This window comes from Leucopleurus acutus (assembly GCF_964270905.1).
Source record: "Leucopleurus acutus genome assembly, chromosome: 9".
Classification (NCBI taxonomy): domain Eukaryota; kingdom Metazoa; phylum Chordata; class Mammalia; order Artiodactyla; family Delphinidae; genus Leucopleurus; species Leucopleurus acutus.
Genome location: NC_139144.1, coordinates 50,604,389 through 50,626,671, shown reverse-complemented (window position 1 = coordinate 50,626,671; position 22,283 = coordinate 50,604,389). Strand labels below are relative to the sequence as shown.

General features: G+C 37.8%; 1 protein-coding gene across 6 annotated transcripts in view; it reads left to right on the top strand.

The window, feature by feature from the left end:
- PPP1R9A (protein phosphatase 1 regulatory subunit 9A) overlaps positions 1–22,283 on the top strand; it is a 320,392-nt gene that overhangs the window by 215,781 nt on the left and 82,328 nt on the right. For 4 of the 6 annotated variants that reach the window (XM_082846441.1, XM_082846440.1, XM_082846438.1 and 1 more), the window contains exon 5: positions 5,427–5,562. In XM_082846441.1, the coding sequence (XP_082702567.1) occupies positions 5,427–5,562 (136 nt within the window). Of the gene's footprint in view, positions 1–5,426; positions 5,563–10,503; positions 10,570–22,283 lie in introns of all 6 variants that reach the window. The other 2 variants (XM_082846437.1, XM_082846436.1) reach the window with 1 other exon arrangement.

The following is a 22,283-nucleotide window of genomic DNA, read 5'->3' as shown; positions in this document are numbered from 1 at the left end:
ATTGCTTTAGGTGCAAGGTTAGGTTTTTTATTTGAGATGTTTCCTGTTTCTTAAGGTAGGATTGTATTGCTATAAACTTCCTTGTTCGAACTGCTTTTGCTGCATCCCATAGATCTTGAGTCGTCGTGTCTCCATTGTCATTTGTTTCTAGGTATTTTTTGATTTCCTCTTTGATTTCTTCAGTGATCACTTCGTTATTAAGTACTGTATTGTTTAGCCTCCATGTGTTTGTATTTTTTACAGATCTTTTCCTGTAATTGATATCTAGTCTCATGGCGTTGTGGTCAGAAAAGATACTTGATACAATTTCAATTTTCTTAAATTTACCAAGGCTTGATTTGTGACCCAAGATATGATCTATCCTGGAGAATGTTCCATGAGCACCTGAGAAAAATGTGTACTCTGTTGTTTTTGGATGGAATGTCCTGTAAATATCAATTAAGTCCATCTTGTTTAATGTATCATTTAAAGCTTGTGTTTCCTTATTTATTTTCATTTTGGATGATCTGTTCATTGGTGAAGGTGAGGTGCTAAAGTCCCGTACTATGAATGTGTTACTGTCGATTTCCCGTTTTATGGCTGTTAGTATTTGCCTTATGTATTGAGGTGCTCCTATGTTGGGTGCATAAATATTTACAATTGTTATATCTTCTTGGATCGATCCCTTGATCATTATGTAGCGTCCTTCTTTGTCTCTTCTAATAGTCTTTATTTTAAAGTCTATTTTGTCTGATATGAGAATTGCTACTCCAGCTTTCTTTTGGTTTCCATTTGCATGAAATACCTTTTTCCATCCCCTTTCAGTGTGTATGTGTCTCTAGGTCTGAAGTGGGTCTCTTGTAGACAGCAAATATATACGTCTTGTTTTTGTATCCATTCAGCCAATCTGTCTTTTGGTGGGAGCATTTAGTCCATTTACATTTAAGGTAATTATCGATATGTATGTTCCCATTCCTATTTTCTTAATTGTTTTGGGTTCGTTATTGTAGGTCTTTTCCTTCTTTTGTGTTTCTTGCCTAGAGAAGTTCTTTTATCAGTTGTTGTAGAGCTGGTTTGGTGGTGCTGAACTCTCAGCTTTTGCTTGTCTGTAAATGTTTTAATTTCTCCATCAAATCTGAATGAGATCTTTGCTGGGTAGAGTAATCTTGGTTGCAGGTTTTTCTCCTTCATCACTTTCAATATGTCCTGCCAGTCCCTTCTGGCTTGCAGAGTTTCTGCTGAAAGATCAGCTGTTAACCTTATGGGTGTTATTTGTGTGTTATTTGTTGTTTTTCCCTTGCTGCTTTTAATATGTTTTCTTTGTATTTAATTTTTGTCAGTTTGATTATTATGTGTTTGGGCGTGTTTCTCCTTGGATTTATCCTGTATGGGACTCGCTGTGCTTCCTAGACTTGATTAACTATTTCCTTTCCCGTATTAGGGAAGTTTTCAACTATAATCTCTTCAAATATTTTCTCAGTCCCTTTCTTTTTCTCTTTTTCTTCTGGAACCCCTATAATTCGAATGTTGGTGTGTTTAATGTTGTCCCAGAGGTCTCTGAGACTGTCCTCAGTTCTTTTCATTCTTTTTTCTTTATTCTGCTCTGCAGTAGTTATTTCCACTCTCTTATCTTCCAGGTCACTTATCCGTTCTTCTGCCTCAGTTATTCTGCTATTGATCCCATCTAGAGTATTTTTCATTTCATTTATTGTGTTGTTCATCATTGTTTGTTTCATCTTTAGTTCTTCTAGGTCCTTGTTAAATGTTTCTTGCATTTTGTCTATTCTATTTCCAAGATTTTGGATCATCTTTACTATCATCATTCTGAATTCTTTTTCAGGTAGACTGCCTATTTCCTCCTCATTTGTTAGGTCTGGTGGGTTTTTATCTTGCTCCTTCATCTGCTGTGTGTTTTTCTGTCTTTTCATTTTGCTTATCTTACTGTGTTTGGGGTCTCCTTTTTGCAGGCTGAAGGTTCGTAGTTCCTGTTGTTTTTAGTGTCTGTCCCCAGTGGCTAAGGTTGGTTCAGTGAGTTGTGTAGGCTTCCTGGTGGAGGGGACTAGTGCCTGTGTTCTGGTGGATGAGGCTGGATCTAGTCTTTCTGGTGGGCAGGTCCACGTCTGGTGGTGTGTTTTGGGGTGTCTGTAGACTTATTATGATTTTGGGCTGCCTCTCTGCTAATGGGTGGGGTTGTGTTCCTGTCTTGCTAGTTGTTTGGCATAGGATGTCCAGCACTGTAGCTTGCTGGTCGTTGAGTGAAGCTGGGTGCTGGCGTTGAGATGGAGATCTCTGGGAGATTTTCGCCGTTTGATATTATGTGGAGCTGGGAGGTCTCTTGTGGACCAGTGTCCTGAAGTTGGCTCTCCCACGTCAGAGGCACAGCACTCACTCCTGGCTGCAGCACCAAGAGCCTTTCATCCACCCGGCTCCTTAATTTGGGATGATTCGTTGTCTATTCATGTATTCCACAGATGCAGGTTTCATCAAGTTGATTGTGGAGCTTTAATCCGCTGCTTCTGAGGCTGCTTGGAGAGATTTCCCTTTCTCTTCGTTGTTCTCACAGCTCCCAGGGGCTCAGCTTTGGATTTGGCCCCGCCTGTGCGTGTAGGTCGCCGGAGGGCGTCTGTTCTTTGCTCAGACAGGACGGGGTTAAAGGAGCTGCTGATTCGGAGGCTCTGGCTCACTCAGGCCGGGGTGGGGGTGGGGGGGTGGGTAGGGAGGGTCACGGAGTGCAGGGTGGGTCTGCAGCGGCAGAGGCCGGCGTGACGTTGCGCCAGCCTGAGGCACGCTGTGCGTTCTCCTGGGGGAGTTGTCCCTGGATCCCGGGACCCTGGCAGTGGCGGGCTGCACGGGCTCCCCGGAAGGGGGGTGTGGATAGTGACCTGTGTTCGCACACAGGCTTCTTGGTGGCGGCAGCAGCGGTCTTAGCGTCTCATGTCTGTCTCTGGGGTCCGCGCTTTTAGCCGCGGCTCGCGCCCATCTCTGGAGCTCCTTTAAGCAGCGTTCTTAATCCCCTCTCCTCGCGCACCAGGAAATAAAGAGGGAAGAAAAAGTCTCTTGCCTCTTCGGCAGGTCCAGACTTTTCTCCGGACTTCGTCCCGGCTAGCCGTGGCGCACTAACCCCTGCAGGCTGTGCTCACGCCGCCAGTCCTCTCCCTGCGCTCCGACCAAAGCCCGAGCGTCAGCTCCCAGCCCCGCCGCTCAGTCTGGTGAGTGCCGGTCAGCAACGATCCTCTGTGCGGGAATCTCTCCGCTTTGCTCTCCGCACCCCTGTGGGTACGCTCTCCTCCGCGGCCCCGAAGCTTTCCCACTCAGCCACCTGCAGTCTCCGCCCGCAAAGGGGCTTCCTAGTGTTTGGAAAACTTTCCTCCTTCACAGCTCCTTCCCACTGGTGCAGGTCCCGTCCGTATCCTTTCGTCTCTGTTTATTCATTTTTCTTTTGCCCTAACCAAGTACGTGGGTGGGTTTCTTGCCTTTTGGGAGGTCTGAGGTGTTCTGCCAGCGTTCAGTAGGTGTTCTGTAGGTGTTCTGTTGTTCCACGTGTAGATGTATTTCTGGTGTATCTGTGGGGAGGAAGGTGATCTCCGCGTCTTACTCTTCCGCCATCTTCCCGGAAGTGGACCCATCAATGGGCTTTTTAAATGAAATTGGCAAGCTGGTTGTAAAAGTTATATAGCAATTTAGATAACTTAGAATAGTCAAAATAATTTTGAAAAAGATATACATAGTTGGATAACTCATAACACCTAGTTTCACGATTTACTATATAGTAATCAAGGCAGTGTGGTATTGGTACAAGGATAAATACATCAATGGAACAGATTGGCAAGTCCAAAAATCAGCACACAAGTACATGGTCAGTTGATTTGCAGCAAATGTCCCTGAGTAATTCAAGTGGTGTTAATGAATAGTCTTTTTAAGAAATGGTATGGAAACAACTGGTTACTCATTTGGAAAATAATGAAACTCCCCCCTTACCAAGCATCATGCATGAAAATTAGTTTGAAAGATTTTGCATACCTAATAAAAAATCAAAACTTTAACAAGAAAAATGGGAGAAAAATCTCAGCAATATTAAATCAGGAAAAGATTTCTTACGTAGGAAACACAAGGCACAATCTTTTAAAAAGCGATAAATTGGACTTCCTTGAAAGACACAATTAAGAAGATGAAAAAGCAAGCCAAAGATTGAGAGAAGATAATAAACATATGCATATATGATTTGTGTGCATGTATGTGTCTGTGTATGTGTATGTATCTATAACATTTATAGATAAGGATATATATCCAAAATATATAAACAGTTATTATAACTCAATAATTAGTAATTTCCCAAAGGAAAATAACTCAGATGATAAATGAACACCCAAGCATAATTTCAACAGTCTTGTTTGAAACTACATACAAATATTTCTAAAAAGACATTTAATTACTAACATCCAAGTATAAAAATTTTGACCTTTAGTGAATTTGTACAGAGAATGGTACAGTATTTCATTTAAAATTGTAATTGAAAATAGCAACATATTATAATCAGAGGAAATCATCATTTAAGCATAGAAGCAAGATTAAACAGTTACATCCAAAATAATGAAGTTAAATAATATATGGAAACTATATCATGGAGACATATTATTTGTATTTTTAGAAAAATAGAACCATATATTAGTGTGAAAAGATGTTAAAAAGTGAATATTAATTTGTTGAGGAAGAACCATAGTATCAATGAGGGTGTATCATAAGTGACTAGCTGGCAATAAGTAAATGGCTTTCCTGTTTTTTTCTTTATACTTATAGGAATTAGTATCAACAGATATTTCCCCTTGGCTCTTTATTTCTGGAGGCCACATCCTTCCTCATAGCATCTTTCTCCAAAAGAAATGAACTAATTTGCCACCTCTCCTTATTTTAGTTTTTCATTTTAAAAACAAAAACTACATTTGTTTCCCCTTCTTTTTCTTATCTCCAGAGTTACAATTGCTTAGCAACAGGTCAGTGCCTCTTTATTTATTTACTCACATAGGGTATGGCATACCTCAAAATATTTTTGAAGTAGTTTTTGCATTATAAAGAGGACATAATTATGAAAATGATTCTGAAGTTCACTGGTACAGTAAATTATGAGCTTGCTTTCATTTTGCAGGGCATCAAAAATGTGTAAAGTACTGTAGAATGGATTACATCTGTTTTGTCTTCTCCTAAAGTAATAATTTTTTATGATCCTTTACTTTTCCCATTTCTTTTCCTTTGGGCTGTGGCTGAAAAAATCACTTTAATTGCTCAGCTAACCTCTTCTTCTACCCAGGTATACCTTTCAAAAAATATAGGTAGTATTATTTTTTTGAGGTTTGATGTACCCTGATGAAATATGAAGCTTGGTTACTTTTCTTAGCATTCCTTTTTGCTGGAGAGTCTAACTATATCAGTTTTCTTTAACCTTCGTATAGATTTGTTATTGGGCGAGAAAAACCAGGACAAGTGAGTGAGGTTGCCCAGTTGATAAGCCAAACGCTGGAACAAGAAAGGCGCCAGAGAGAGCTGCTTGAACAGCACTATGCCCAGTATGATGCCGACGATGATGAGGTAAGTTGCATTTGCAAACGTTCTTTTTCCTTCATTTCTTCTTACTACATCCCTACTTGATAAACCTCTCTTTACCGTATAACAGTATGACAGGTCTTTGCAGTTTCTCAAGGAGGATGTGTCGACATTCAACTCACAGAAAGGAAATATTACTTGCGTTTGTTATTAGCTTATCAATCAAGTAATTGTATCATATTTACAGTATGAAGACTTCTGGATCAAATAAGTCCTTTTTTACCACAGTATTAAGATAAATTCACTGAAACAAAAAGGGGTAAGAATACCAAAATGTGAATAGTAGCTATCTTTTTGTTGGAATTAGGTGACTTCCTCTCTCTGCTTTATATTTTTTCAATTTTTTTTAAATTTTCTAAATCGGTAAACATTCTGAGTGAAAAGGCACATATACATACACAAACATACACAGAAAAGTACTGAAAATTGCTGAGTGTTTTCAGGTTTTTCTCCCTCCCAGGAAGAGAAAGTTCTTTGGATCTGCTCACTATGATTTGTGCTAACATAATGCAGAACAAAGCTTTTCCACCAGCACATATTCCATAGAGTAGATACATACTGGAATAATTTTGCATCCTGCTCTCTGCAGAAGATCAAGCAAATGAATAGAAGCTAACCCCCAAGTGAAAACTTCTCTATGGAACCCTTGTGTGTTGTAATATAATACAGATGCTGGTCTATTTCTAATGTAAATGCCAAATGTACATTGATAAAATGGGACAACATACTTTATTATAAACATGTTTAAACATGCATATGTTTCACATTGGCATGTCAAAGGATCCACCAACAATTTAGTTGCAGTATTTCATACCTCATAAACATAGTAAATATTCAGGTAAAACAAATACTCTTCTTCATACCAGCTGATATAAATAAGGATAGTGTAACTTCATATGTTCAACCTCTACTCATCTGAATATATTCTTTTTCCAGAACTTTTCTTGGTTTCTAGCCAGGACCTAGTGAAGATCAATAAAGAGACATTCAAATATTTTTCATGTATTTTTAGTCTGGAGTGTTCTAACCCAAATGTATCTTAATTTTTCAGCTGTTTGTAGTATAGTGAGGATGTATTCTCTATTATAGTAGAAAATTTTAAGATGGTGCTTCAGTTAACTGTTAATCTAAGAGTAAACATAAGAAATTCTTCACTTGAGTGAATTAGTTTCTTAGACTTCTATTTAGTTGATTTAGTTTTTCTCTTTCAGAATTCATTTTAAATGGCAAGTTTTTTTTTGTTTTTGTTTTTTTTACTATACTAAGATATTATATATGGAAATGTTATCTGGGATTTCGAAACTAAAAAAGTGATTTCCTCAAATATTTGAACTTTCATCTTCCCTAGTTTTGAGTTTTGTGTTTTATCAGAGACGCTGCTTTGCTTTGGCTTCAGGCCTGAATTAGGGCTGTAGAATCATTCTCGGCAGGTTTGGCTTCTACCTGCTCACTCTGTTAGAAAGAATTTGGATCTGAGGTTCAGGGGAGTACGGGTGACATCAAGTGGTGGAAGGTGAGGAAGCCAAATTTTTCAGTCTCTGTGGACCTCAGCTGTCTTTGCTTTAAAGCACAGGTATTGGGCTAAATCTCTAAATTCCTTCCAGTTTCTAATATTCCATGAGCCTGTGAAAGGAAGCATCAGGTGTAGCAAGGAAAGAGGGAAAATAAGACAGTTCTTTAATTGAGGCTTCCCAACTGAAATTTTTAGATCATTTACTACATAGTTCCTCCAGTTATTTTGAGGAAATGATCATATTCATCCCCCAAGGTTTTCAACTTAAGCAGCTAAAGCTTTTTCTTAATATCAGATTTTCTCTAATTTAAAAATTTGACTAAATGCAAAAGGAATATTTATCATTCAACATTTATACTTAGGAGTACATCATATGGATTTTGTTTGTTTGTTTGCCTGTTTTTATAAGGAAAGCAGAGTTAGTTGATTGTCACCTGAGCAGATATTCTCAGGGGCAAGGAGGGTAAATAAATGTTCAGTGCCAGGCACTAGGCCAGGTGCCTTTCCTACATGATTTCATGTAATCTTTACAGCAAGCAGAAGAACCTTTTTTTTTTTTTTTTTCTAAAAATGTAGTAATTGAGGCTTTTTCTAGGGGTATAGCTAGTAGTTGCCAGATTTAGGATGGGAACAGGGTCTTCCTGGCTCCAAGGCCTGGACTCTTTGCAACACACTGCTGATTTTGAATGGAGTAGACTGATGGGTCTGTCTGTTTTTAGGCACACACAGAGTAACTGGGGAACAAGAGATGCTGGAAGGAAGATTCCTGTTTTGGCTTATGGAGTTTCTTGTAATACTTAGGTTCTGTAATTCTTTGTTCTATATTTCTAATAATAGGGGGATTGAAGACTTGCAGAATTATTTTACTATAGGTAAATACTTAATTCAGAAGTAGCCTATGAAGATAGGGCTTAAAGGGAAGAATAGCTAAGTATACAGCTATTTTACAAAAAAAACAGAGTTTAGCTTTAGGTTAAACTTTTTCTTCTGTCTGTAAGTTGTAGAAATAGAAAGCAGGTGCTTGCTATTATGCTACTCCAAGTAACCTTCACTTTATTGAAAAGGTCAAGGAACCCTTTCCCATTGTTTCTTTCTCTCTCCTGTTCCTCTCTGAGGTACCTTTTTCCCTTTCTTGTGTGTTACACACTGCCTCACCAAAGCATGCCCAGTTAAAACCTACCATTAATTTTCTGTGCATCGGAGAGATGAACACCCTGCAAATAGTAAAAATCTACTTTTGTGTACACATGTTAATTTATTTACTTGATTAAATTCATTTTTTACTAATTTTTTACTGTCTGGTTACAGTTTAACCAGATATTGTTAAATTGATTGATCTGAGTGTTATGTCCTTATTTTTTATTTATTCTCTCTCTGTGTTAATGAAAAGTAAGAGACATAATGGAAATGAGAAGAACCAATATTTGTTATGCAGTGAGTAAATGGTCCTTGAATAATTGATTTAATTTTATATGTAATTGAACAATTTATTGATTTACATATCTTTGTTAACCCTGAGTTGTGTAATCAATCACTTGGTTTCTTGTTTTTCTTATCATTTATAGAATCATCCTGTGATTTCAAAGTTAGAATCGTTTTTATTTGATAATATCCCCTGTGACATTCCCTGGGCCAGCCAGGAAAACCTCTAATTAAATGCAGAACAACCATGTTCATCCAACTAATTTCCAGAGCCAGCACTTAGATCAGCTTTGTCTGCTGAAGAATAGATAGCTCTGGTTTTGGTCAAATAATCCAAGGTTGATTCTAACTTGGAACCTGTCACATTGACAGAGGGGAGTTGCTTGCTTGAATTGCCTACAGGGAAAACATTGCAATGTGAGAAATATATCCTGAAATTGTAAAAGTTCAGTGGGCGTCTTATCAGAACCATATTTAGGGTTAAGAATACCTTACTATGTATTGTGTATGCTTACATATATCTGTTTTCATGTTTTAAGAAATTATAAATCATACTCCAGTAGAATTTAAAATATATAGATAATACCCAAACTTCATTTAAATTTCTGAATTTTCTGGGGTTTTTTCCTTCAAATATTTAAACTAGAATAGAGTTTAAAATAAGCAAACACCCAGTTCAGTTAGAATTGCATTCCTGTTTCTGTTCATTCTCTGTTAAACATTATGATTTTTTAAAAAAGTTAAAATGGCTCTGCCTAAAGGCTGAAAAATAAAAGGGAGGATCCTATAAAGAAGAGGGAGGTATAAATCTGAACCACTGAAAAATTTTAAACGTAGATCTGAATATATCTGTGATTGGGTGATTGTACTTCTGGATTTATAGAATTATTGTTTATTTCTTTTTCTTTCTTTCTTTCCTTTTTTTTTTTTTAAACAATCTGAAAGGTAACCATGGAGGATTTCAGTAAACCCCTCAGACAGTCAGCACTATCCCACGAAATTCTGGGGGTATGGTAAATTTTTCAACTAGATTTTATTTTCAATAACAAGTTTAATTTCCATTCATACGCCACAGTTACCAATGTTTACCTTTTAATGGTGAGGTGATGTAATTCTGGTATATGTTTTGTGTAGCGTAGGTCATGTATGTATATTTTGGGTATCTGTTTCTATCAAAGAGCAATATGCAATGTGAAACACTGTGGGCTCAGACTGGAAATGAAGTATGAATTGGTACTGTACCACTTTTTTAAATTAGAAAGTATATAATGGTCGTTCACATTAAAATGAATTATTTTACATACACTTTTTAAATTATATGATTATTTTGGTCTTGCTTCTTTAAATATAATATTTATTACACTTTAAAGTCTTAGAGTATATATGGCATTTCAAAGCCGCTTTGTGTAGTAGTTCAAAGCAAGATTAATCATCACTCCAGAAACCAAGACTCCTTCTCTTAAAATATAACTTAATCTTTCTTTCATAATTTGTTTTTATTACTAGAAATTATTAACAACTGTATCATGACAACATTATTTTTTTAGAATCTTTTAGAGTATTGAATACCATTTAGAGCAACTGCCTACATGGATATGCATTTTTATTGCTTGTGTTAATATGTAATAATTAGAGGCAGAAATACAATGGAAGCTATGTTTTGCATGTGTTAAGGTTTACAACAATGTAATTTTTATGTGAAAAGCATTAAAGGGATAACATTAAACTTGACTTATGCTGTTTGCTGTCCCTGTCTGGAAGCAGCTGGTGTCGTGTGAACAAGAGACTGCAGTTATTATGGATGGCCTTTTAGTAATGTGAACTGGCTTTATGCTGTGTGTATAGGGCTAAGGAACTAAGCGTTAGGGGTATTAGTTCTTGAAAGTTCATGTTACAGCAAGCACTGGAACTTCAGTGTTTTTTCTCTCATTAGGCTGCTCTCTCTAGTGGGGGAAAAAGCCTTTTTTAATTTTTGTTGTCAACCATTTTAGAACACTGTGGCTGAATTGCAAGGAGTGTCTGGCAACTGCAATAACAATAACAACTATTTCCTTAAGGTTTGTTTTTTGGTGGAAAATAATGCTTATCTGTACCTTCCTGCTTTCATGTGTGAAGTTAAATATTCTATGTGTCTTATTAACTAGCTCTGTGCTTGGAAGAACTTCTCTAGAGCCATGTGTTTTGTATGTTGAATAATAGTTTGAAAATAACCAATTGAAAAATAATTAACTCTGAAACATAGCACATATTTTAGGCACAGTTTCTGCAATTTGGGCTCACTTCCTAATATTTAACCATGGGTATTTTAAACCCCTAACATTTTAAATATTTTGTGATTTATATTAAAGGGAAGAAAAAGATATCCAACAACAGAGCTGTATGATGTTCATAAAATATAACATACACGGTGACTTATATTATCTTTAAATCCAGTGATTATTTTTTTAGAAAAGGATCGTTTTTACAAAGTTCTTAATTTTTCAAAAAACTAAATGTATATATATTTAAATTATAATAGTACTTGTTTGCACAATTTATATGGTAGGCATACTAAAATGTGTAAAAAGATTTTACACTTTAAATCATAAACTAATTCTCACTATCTTTAGCTGCCAGTAACAGTGACAGAATAACTTAGAAATGGAAAGTCAGGTATATTTAAAAGGGAGATTGCTTTATGGTGATTAGAGGAAACAGAAGAATAGAAGAAGTACAAAACAAGAAAAACAGCTTGTTTACAGACTCCAGTTTGACTGGACCTTTAAAATTATTTAATTTAATTATGTCCTTTGGTTTGTGATCCCCAAATCTATAGTAGTGGTCATTGTAATTGAAACCCAGAATCATAAGGTGCTTGGAAGACATTCAGTTAAAGGCTGTATCCATTCTTGGTCTTACCTAAGCAGTGTGCACATGCATGTGTGCACATGCACATATACACCCACATAAATGCACTATCCCCAGGAGGCGGACATCTTCCTCTACTTGAAAGGTCCTCTCTAGAAATATTCTTTGTGTATAGAAATATTATTATTTATAACATGGAGCAGAGACAGGAAGATGTGCATTGTAAAGGGTTAGAAGTTAGAATAGAAATCTTTGCCTAAATAATGCCATCTTTTTGTAGCTCATTTTTTTAGTTTTATTTTGTTTATCATAATTCAAGTGATTTGAATATGTTTTCTTATTTTCTTTCCAACTACCACATTGTCATATTAATTCATGAGCCAAATATGAAATATCAGATACACTTTATCAAGTACTTCTAAGCCATTAAATTCCTCTGAGATTATAGACTTTGTACTTTCTAGAAACCATGATAGAACAATTCAGTGATGAACCACAGAGTTTGCAGTGTTACAGAAATGTCACAGAAACAAACACAAATGATAGCATTTTTTCCAACTTTAAAAGCATTTATAAATTGAATATAATTTTTTACCAAAAAGCTCTAAAATGCTAAAATGCATAGTAAGAGATGGGCCTTATTAGCTTGAGAAACTGACTAACTTTCCAGTGGGCCATAAGGATCCTGTGGTTTCCCATGCCTTTGCTCCTCCTGTTTTCTTTACCTTGAATGTCATTCCATACACTCTTTGTTGCTCTTTTGTGCCCACTAATCCTGTTCACCATTCAGGTCTCTGTTTAGATTTCATCTGTCTCCTCCAAAAAGCTTTCCTGGGCTCTCTCAGCTGGGCTGAGGGCCCTTTCTTAATTCAGTCAGTAGCACCTTGTGTATCGCTCTCTATCATTTTTTACCCATAAGCTTGTAATGTCTTCAATGACAGGTCTCGATAGCTGGTTGATTTTTTTTTTTTTTTTTTTTTGCGGTACGCGGGCTTCTCACTGTTATGGCCTCTCCCGTTGCGGAGCACAGGCTCCAGACGCGCAGGCTCAGCGGCCATGGCTCACGGGCCCAGCCACTCCGCAGCATGTGGGATCTTCCTGGACCGGGGCACGAACCCGCGTCCCCTGCATCAGCAGGCGGACTCTTAACCACTGCGCCACCAGGGAAGCCCAGCTGGTTGATTTTTAATACATACAGGGATGAGCACAGCACTGGGCAGATTAGAGGAAGCCAAGAAATTGAACTGACTTGAATCACCCAAAGGATATTAAGATGAAAAGTGGAGAGTAGAGTTAAATGAGGAGAATGAAATTTAGTTAGGAGCATAATCTGAAATAGTGAAGGAAGAATGGCATACAATACAAAGATAAAAGAAATGTCAAACCTAGTTAGACTAGAGATTGAAGATAGGGAAAGGGCTGAAGGAATAAGCTGTACTTGTCTTTGGCACTTTGGGGTTTAGCAACGTTCTGTGGGCTTTTGCTACCACATTTTAATTGTTTTGAGAGACCATGAATTTACAGGAAGACCCTATCTCTATCACACTGCACCAAAATCTCCTGCATGTAAAACCAAAAAAATAAATATGCTTACTTCATTCCTTGAAAACCTTTAGGACCTTAGAAATGGCAACCTGGTGATTCACATTGACATGACTTTTTAGTCATAAATGAATAAACATGTAGTAGAAATAGAATAGTTGAAATGGCCTAAATGATGCCAAGATCAATACTGCATAGATAACCATCTTCTCCTGCCCATTGTATTAACTTAGAAATAGGCTTCAATCATAGAAATACATTTTCATCAGCAGGAAAAACTAAATGGTGACCTGACCAAGGACTGACGTCCTAAAGATGCCTTACTGTGGAGGTTTACCTGGTCTGATAAGGGCTCCATTTATTTTAAACTGATATTGATGCTAGTGAGGGTGGTGGTAAAAACTCTTAATTGATTTCTGGAATTCTGGTTTTTAAAGGGGTTTTTGAAAATTATTTTATTGACATAGAACAAAATGTGCAGATCTTAAGTGTATAATTTGATAATTTTTATTACTATATATCCATATTTCACATATTAAAATCAACATTAATGAAGAATAATTTATATACAATAAAATGCACCAATTTCATATGTGTTTAGGTTAACAGTGTGATGAATAACCACCACCACAATAAATATACAGAACATTTTCATCACCTCAAATAGTTCCCTTATAGAACTTTGCGGTCACTCTCAGCCCCAAAAAAGCATTCAGTCTGCTTTCTGACACTATAATTTTGTCAATCCTAGAATGTCATTTGAATGGAATCATAAAGTACATACTTTTTAATGTCTGGCTTCTTTCATATCTCTATCATAATGTCATACTTATCCTAAGTGTTCTCTATATTATGATTATACTGTAATTGGTGTTGCTTTGGGTTACAATAGAAAAAGCCCACGGCCCACCCAAAGTGGAATTCTAATTGAAGAACTCCATCGTAAAGCTAGAGCCCCATGGGCTACATTCCAGGTAGATTAACTACTCAAATGTGAAAAGCAAAACCAAAAAATTTAGAAGACTGTACAAGAATATCTTTAAGACTTCAGTGTAAGAAATGGTTCATTACGTTAAGGAACACTTAAGAAAAGCAAAGCCATAAAGGAAACAATTGAGAAAATTGACATTAAGATTAAGAACTTTTATTCATCAAAAGAATGCCTTTGTGAAAGCAAAAAGACATACCAGAAGCTGGAAGAAAATATTTGAAAACTAAATAACTGAAAGAGAATTATCTAAAAAGTCCTCCAAGAGCCAGTGGGAAAGACTGCTTATGGGCTATTGGCTTGAATAGTCATATCGTAGCAGAAGAAATCTCAGTGGCCAATGAATACATGAAAAGATGCCCAAACATATTAGGAATCAAAATGTAAACGTTAAAAACCAAAATGAAATACTATTTCCTACCTACTAAATTGATTTAAATCGGATATTTTAAGTTTTGGTGGGGATATGGAGTAAAAGGAGCTCTTATTCTCTGCAATAGGAGTATAAATAGGCCCATTCACTTTGAAAAACAATTTGGCATTATCTAGTAAAGTTGACTCAACAGTTATATTTCTTACTAAACACCTTAGTAAAATTCTTAAATTCATGAGGTGTAAGACATGTATAATATCATTCTTGTAATAGAAAAGAATTGGATACAACTGACATTTCTATGAAGAAGAGAATGGGTAAATATATTGTAGTATATTCATTCAGTGGAACGATACACAGAAGTTGTTTCTGCAGTGCACAACAGTTAGAGGAATTTCAGAAGCATACCATTAAAACGAGAAAGGCACAGAAGAATACATGATTCCATTTATATGAAGTTTAAAATCGTAAAAATTAATGATATATTGTTTAGTCATTAAAAAAATATAGTAAAACTAAAGAACAACAAGAATAATAAAATTCAGCAGAATTATTCCGAAGGGCAGGCGACTAAAATAGAATCAGGGAGGCACACAGAGAGGATTATAATTGAAATGTAGTGGTACTGCTCCTTAAGTTGTTAGTTAATTGGTGGTGGTTACATCATTATTCATTATACTTTTTGTATATTTCATAAATACTCTTTGTGTCAACTCAATATTTAATGAAGAAAACTAAAATCTGGCATGTCCAATTGCTTATGTTGAATAGTTATGTGGATATAAAGTGAATATGACATGATTCCTGCTCTCCAAGGACCTATAAAATGACTTGAGACTCTGTGTCTTAAAGTGGGACTCTCATAGTATTCTTTAAGATTGCAGATTTCTCCACTCAGCCTCACACCTGCTGGAACAGAATATGCATTGTAAATAGCCTAGGGTAATGGGAGTTTGTGGGAAGGGTTAGATGCAATCAGAGCTGGAGTTGTCCAGTTTAAAGATGCCAGGAAAACTGATGTAAAGACTTTTGAGTCCTGGTATTGCAGACACTTCTCAAGAAGAAATTGCTTCCACAAACCACCAGATAGCCATAATGAGGAAAGGAGTAAAATTATTCTCCCTCATAGGAAATTATAAGTTTGAGATTATATTTATTATTAATCTGTAGATAATCCGTAGAAATACCATCAATAATATTTTTGTTGGTTTTACTTTTTTGTTTACTATAAATTCTGTAGCTGTAACTTCTGGTTCTATGTGATAATCAGCATTTTTGCAATCATATGAGTCAATTTTTATATGAATACACCATATTTTCCAAGATTCAGTTCGTTGTAAGATTAAAGAATTATTAAGATAATAATAACATGTGCCACTTGGTCAGTGTAGTTGTTCTCTTCTGCAGATTAAGGATTTAGGGAAATACAAATCTCTTAGTCTCTTCCCACAGTCCTGCTGGCATCAGAATAAGTGCTTCATTGTTTCCTTGGCAAGTAAAATGAAACTCAAGGAAGGCTGCCAATTTGAAATTACAATGTGACATTTGAATACAGAGGTCTACTTTGGTCTATTGACTGTTTAGTTCTGGATCTCAGTGGGAAAAATAGGGATCACTGGTTCCCTCCTCATATAGAATATATTTATCAGAGATTTAAAGACAATGGCATTCATGTCTTAGTAAGTAGCTATCATTTATTAAGAGGAATTGAATTAGGAATATTGAGTCATAGAAAAATATAGTTTATACTCCCAAGAAGCTTGCTGTTTTGCTGTGGAAACAATAAATATATATGGTAAAGAATTTAAATCATTTTCAAGGCAATCTGTCAAAAGGACAGATAACCATAGTATAAAAGAATCATCACAACAAAGGACATACAAAAGTAAAAGCATGAATTTGAGATTTGTGGTTTCAATTTTTATTTGCAAGAAGTTGTTTTTTGTTATTGTTTATTTGTTTTCTGTAACTAAGAAGCTGGGCCAATATTAGGTGTGCTCAAGAAATAAAAAGACCAGTTTACCTGCAGAGCTGAGTATATAGAAAGGAATAATGGTTGGAAAGTCTTTGAAAATGTAAACTGAATAATATTGTAGGGACTTTAAAAATCAGCTGACTTTCTAGACATTTTTTCCATTGAATAATAATTGGGGTAAAGGGAAATAAGGTTTCTGTGCTTCATTTGAGCGGGTAAAATGTCAACACCAGAAGACTCTGAAAAGTAAAAAAAAAAAAAAATCAGGAAACAATTCTCTCCAGGGCTCTAACATTTCGGAGGCATTGACTGCCCTTTGTTCTAGACTATCTGTTCAAATGTTTATATAGATAACAGTCTTGGAAGATACAGGTAGACTTTCCCTCTCGAGCAGGGACAGTAATACTTATTGCCTGTTATGAAAGATGCAGGTTACCAGGCATGTCTGGGTGTCTCTACTGACATGCCTGCATGTTCAGGAATCCTCTGGCTCTCTTATCACTCTTTGGAAATTGTGGCTTGAGATACCAACACAAAAATCGTGATACAAAAATCAACTAGTATGAAGACCCATTCTGGGTTAGAAGAAGGTCTTGACCTTGTTCAGACAGCAGTTACAGGGATACATACTGACACTGAGCATGAAAGGAAGGAATTTGTCATTGTCATAGTCAAAAGCCTGGTAAATCCTTAAAACTTTGGCTGGTTCACTGGGGAGATTATGGGACAAGGAACATAATGCTAGTTAAGGAGAAATAGCAACAGTTGAGCTGCCTTTTGACTCACCCCCTCCTGCAGTTTATCATGCCAACTTTAGATTCACTCAGACAGTAAAATGTCGTGAAGCTTTTTGCCCCATGTCTTGACTGCTATAAGGGAAGATTAGCCCTGTCGGGGAGATTTCTTTCAAATTGACAAACTCCTGTGGTAAACCATGGATGAATATTTGGGTCCTAACTGGTCTATAATGCTGATAAAAGTAACTCACCAGAGAATGAGACACTATTTTGTTCAAAACAATCTGGATAAATTCTTGCAGTCAGCATTACCACTTGAAAAACGTCCCCATCCCTTACGTTCACACTACACTTAATGACTGGACTCCAGATTGAGATGGACTCCATAACACAGTCCCTGTTGTAGGAGTCAAGGCCAAGGCTTCTGAGTCAAAACTCCCTGAAGCTAAATTGGTTCTATCAGTAATGATGACTCACCCTGCATAGTGCTTTAGGTGGACCACAGACATTGGAAGTTTGGTTAAAACATATTAACCACTGCACTGCTCAAAACTGAAAATGCACTATTACTTATTACATGAAATTGAATGATTAAATCAACTGAATAATTGGAAATGAATTATTACGGCACCTCATTACAGGCACAGAGCTTCTCCCTGCCTCCGTGCCGCTTGATGTCCCCTCTTACTACCCTAACCTCAGCTGCTTTTAGGAGAAAGATGATGAGGGGTGAGGCTAAGATAGATCTCTTTGTCCTCCAGAGAGATCAAATGCTATATGAATCCCTCGAATATACTGGGAAACTGGGAGGGGAGGCACTCAGACTTTATGGTTCTGTGGATGCTGGCTCATCAGTCAGCATCTCACCTGATCCCATAGTGAGAAAGAATATCCAGATTCAACTGATGTGGTTTGGGCAGAGTCCAAAGCAAGAAGGAAAGCTGGAGACGCCTTTAAAGGGTGGATGGGACCCTTTCGGCAGATGCCGTGTAAAGCTGTTATTCTTCCACTGCTAACTCTGCAATGGAATTGATTTCTTATATGCCTGCAGTTTTTTGTGCCATTAGTGACAGTGGTGATTCTCCCACTCAAGGATTGCCACATATAGAGAAGTGATAGGATATGTAGATGACTCTCCCTGTTTTATTCCAGGTGGTCCAGTAGAAACAATATAGAATCACAGGAAGAGAAGGGTAAATCGCAGTTTATTTTAAACACTTAATGGCTGCCAGAATACTCAGGCCATTTCTCAACACAACACTGCATGCCTGATGCAGCAACCAAAGAAAGAGGAGATGGGGTAGCTCTTAACCTCCTGCTAAGCTCTTATGGAAACTGAACCTGAATGCTCGACCCATGGAGGCACTGTCACTCTCTGGCCTAATATTCTCAGTTTGATGTGGGCCAGCTTGACCTCACTGATGAATAAGGTTGGAAGGGCCCAACAGACTTTGCTTGTCAAATGGAAAGGACAGATTCAAGAAAGCTGCTAGCCTGGCCCAGCAGCATCTTAGATGTACATGAACGAGTAGCAGCTTTTTATTTGGGGGGAACTATCTGCAACTATCCTCCTGAAACAAGGCCTCTAGCTCAATGAGGCCTTTGGTTCATAGAGGTTTCCTTAAATCCCTGGGTTTGTTTCACCAGTGGTTCAGCCAAGCTGTCCAATTCCACCTGTTCGGCTTTCCAACCTCAGCACTAGCTATGCAGACCCCAAAATGAACATGGTCACTTTGCTCACTGGGCAGAATTCAAGGTCATACTTATAACTCTGGCCAGTACTCCCCTTGAGGAACCTTGTGATATTTTTACTGATTTTTGAGCTGCTGTCAACAGCCTGTTGATCTGTCACTTGGAAAGTTACAGATTAAAGTTTAGGATGGCAAACTATAGAAACAAATTGTGGCAATTGATCACACTCTTGAGACTTTTCATGAAGCTTAGGGGTAGTCATAAGAGGCCTTCATGTATTAAAAGAAACACTGTAATTATCAGATCATGTAGCCCTCAGATGACATTAGAGATCCCTCGGAAGTGAGGCTGTTCTTAGTTAATCGGGGTTGCTTTCCTGGGGGATAGCTGACTTTTTATTTATATGCAATTATTCTTAGGTTTGGAGTCATTTAATTAGATAAGGTGGTTCAAAATTTGTTCCAAACTTTAGGTGATGTTATCAATGACACCACCTCTATCCTGGAAGGCATTCAGGTTGACCTCAACTCACTGGCCAGTGGTGGGTGATAGAATTGCCCTGAACCCTAGATTTCCTCCTGTGGTCCAATGCCTAGTCTGTGCAATCACCGATACCTCCTGCTGTACCTGGATTAATACCTTAGACCAAGTGGAAAACTCAGTGAAGAAGCTTAAGGAGAAAGCTACCTGGATTTCTAAGGTAACCCCTGATCGTTTATGGGATTTGTTTAGCCAGTAGAGTCTGGAAGCCTGGGGAGTATGGTTGATCTCAGTACTGCAAGTTGTGCTCATTCTGCTGTTTGGAGTTCTTTTAATAGTAGTTTTAATTATATGCTATGAGACAGACTGAACAGTTTTGGTCCTAGCCAGTCTTGGTCACACTTATCAGTGTAGTCAAGGGAATGTCATACTCATGGAAAAATTCACCAGTTGTCAAGGTAGTGTAGAAATGAGGGTGGATATTGTTGGGAGACAATTCCCCCATGGCTCTGTCACTTCTCTGCATGTCTTGTGAGCAGAGGCATGTTGGCCTTTGTTTCAGATAATTTTTTCAATGATATTTGTATAATGCACAACCTTGGAAAATAGAGATAGTATCTCTCTTCAGGGTAGGTGACAGACTTGCTTACCACCTATTATAAAAATTTTGAGTTTCCTAAGCTCAGAATTCTTAACAAAAGAGTTTTATGGTCACAGCTGCTGCTTCATTTTTAGACCATGACAGTATCCTGGATTTGAACTTTGTTTGGAAGCCATTTCTTAATTTTAGAATCAAGACTTTCAGAACCATCAAGTCTTGGTTCCGTTCTGTTCAACAGTCCTCTCAGTTGATCTCTGTTTGTCATATTTTAGTGGAAGCAGCAGGAAGAAATCAGGCAGCGCCTTCAGCACTTTGTTTGGAAATCTACTTCCCTGGCTCACTCAGTTCAGTAGGGATATTTCCTACATTTTCCTTACAGAAGGTGATAATGTGGCAAAGATTTCTGCCACTACACAGCAAGGATCCCCCTTCCAGATCTCCACTTACAGTCTTTTCAAGGCAATTTAGGCTGCTTTAACATACTCTTCAAAATTCTTCCTGCCAGGGCTTCCCTGGTGGTGCAGTGGTTGAGAGTCCGCCTGCCGATGCAGGGGACACGGGTTCGTGCCCCGGTCTGGGAGGATCCCACATGCCGCGGAGCAGCTGGGCCTGCGCGTCCGGAGCCTGTGTTCCACAACGGGAGAGGCCACAGCAGTGAGAGGCCCGCGTACCACAAAAAAAAAAAAAAAAATTCTTCCTGCCAGCCTTCATTCACTGCCTGTTTCCAGACTTCCCTGTTTTTCTATATTTGTTATGGCAGTACCCCCTTTCTATTTCTCTATAACAAATTACCACCAAAACTCAGCAACTTAAAATAAGAAGTATTCACACATTACAGTATCTGTGGATCAGTTTACCTGGATACCTCTGACTCAAGATCTCTTGCAAGGCCAAAAATAAGGTTTCAGCCAGAGCTGCAGTCATATACACGCTCAACTGGAGGAAGATCTGCTTCCAAGCTCACTCACAGATGTTGGCAGAATGCAGGAGATCTACTTCCAAGCTCCCTCATGTGCCTTTGGCAAGCCTCAGGTCCTTGCTGGCTGTTGGCCAGAAACATCAGTTCCTTGTGATGTGCGCCTCTCCATGGGGCCACATACAACATGGTGGCTTGTTTTTGAAGAGCAAGAAGACAAAAGAGACGCCAGTCACAGTTTTTTGTAAACTAATCTTAGAAGTGACACCCCATCACTTTTGCTGTATTGTGCTTGTTAGAAGTGTGTCCGTAGGGACTTCCCTGGTGGCACAGTGGTTAAGAATCTGCCTGCCAATGCAGGGGACATGGGTTCAAACCCTGGTCTGGGAAGATCCCACATGCCACAGAGCAACCAAGCCTGTGCACCACAACTACTGAGCCTGCGCTCTACAGCCTATGAGCCACAACTATTGAGCCCATGTGCCACAACTACTGAAGCCCATGCACCTAGAGCCCGTGCTCTGCAACAAGAGAAGCCACCACAATGAGAAGACCACGCACCGCAACGAAGAGTAGTCCCAGCTCGCCGCAGCTAGAGAAAGCCCACGTGCAGCAACAAAGATCCAATGCAGCCAAAACTAAAAAATAAATTAATTAAAAAAAAAAGAAGTGAGTCTGTAGATCCAGTCCACATTCAAGGGAAAGGATTATACAAGAGCATGATTGCCCAGGAAGAAGGGATCATTAGGGGTCATTTTAGAGCTTTCCTACCAGAGTAGTAAAGAGAGTCCCTGCTTTTGAGGAGTATACTTTTGAAAAGGAAGGGAGAAAAAAACTAAAAAAAAAACTTTAAAACTCCGTAACATCTAATTCTGATTTTTGAATGGTCTACCACAATTGCTGTAACAATTTTAAGAAGGGAAAAGTGTGTTTGAATTGTTACAGAAGATTTTATAGGCAAATCTTAATCTTAAATCTTATATCAGAATTTTAGGAAGAATAATTTCCCAGCAGTATTATCAGTGACCTGAGGCACTGAGCACCTGAAGGCAGGGAACACAAGAGGCCTTATGAGTAATCAAGATAGAGATTTTAGATGTTTCTTGATTTGGCGACTAGACAGTAAGAATGGAGTGCAATGTCAGAAAACATTCTGAGAACAAAGACTGACAAGAAAATTTTGAATGACTTGATAAATGAATATATATCTTGGGCTATCATGTTGGATGTTTTACATATTTTATTTCTTTGAATCCTCTCAATACCTATGAGATTGGTATCTTTTGAACCATTTTATAGAAGAGGAGATCACGGAAGATACAAGCTAAATGACTTGCCCACTACTTGCCCACAACAGCTGTGACGTTGTTTTTTCTCTTTTGGGGCCCTGGTCTCTCCAGCCCCCAAGTCATGCTCTTTTTTTGTTGTACTGTTCTGTGGCATTGTCCTGGAGAAACGAGGGACAGTGAAAATAATCGTAGTCATAAAGTCATCTTGTCATTTAGCATATTCTAGGCACTATGATCAATACTTTGAATATATCACTACTAGAAATTCTCCCAACCACCTTATGAAGAAGGTGCTGTTATTCCCAGTGATGTGAAAAGAGACTAAGTAGCC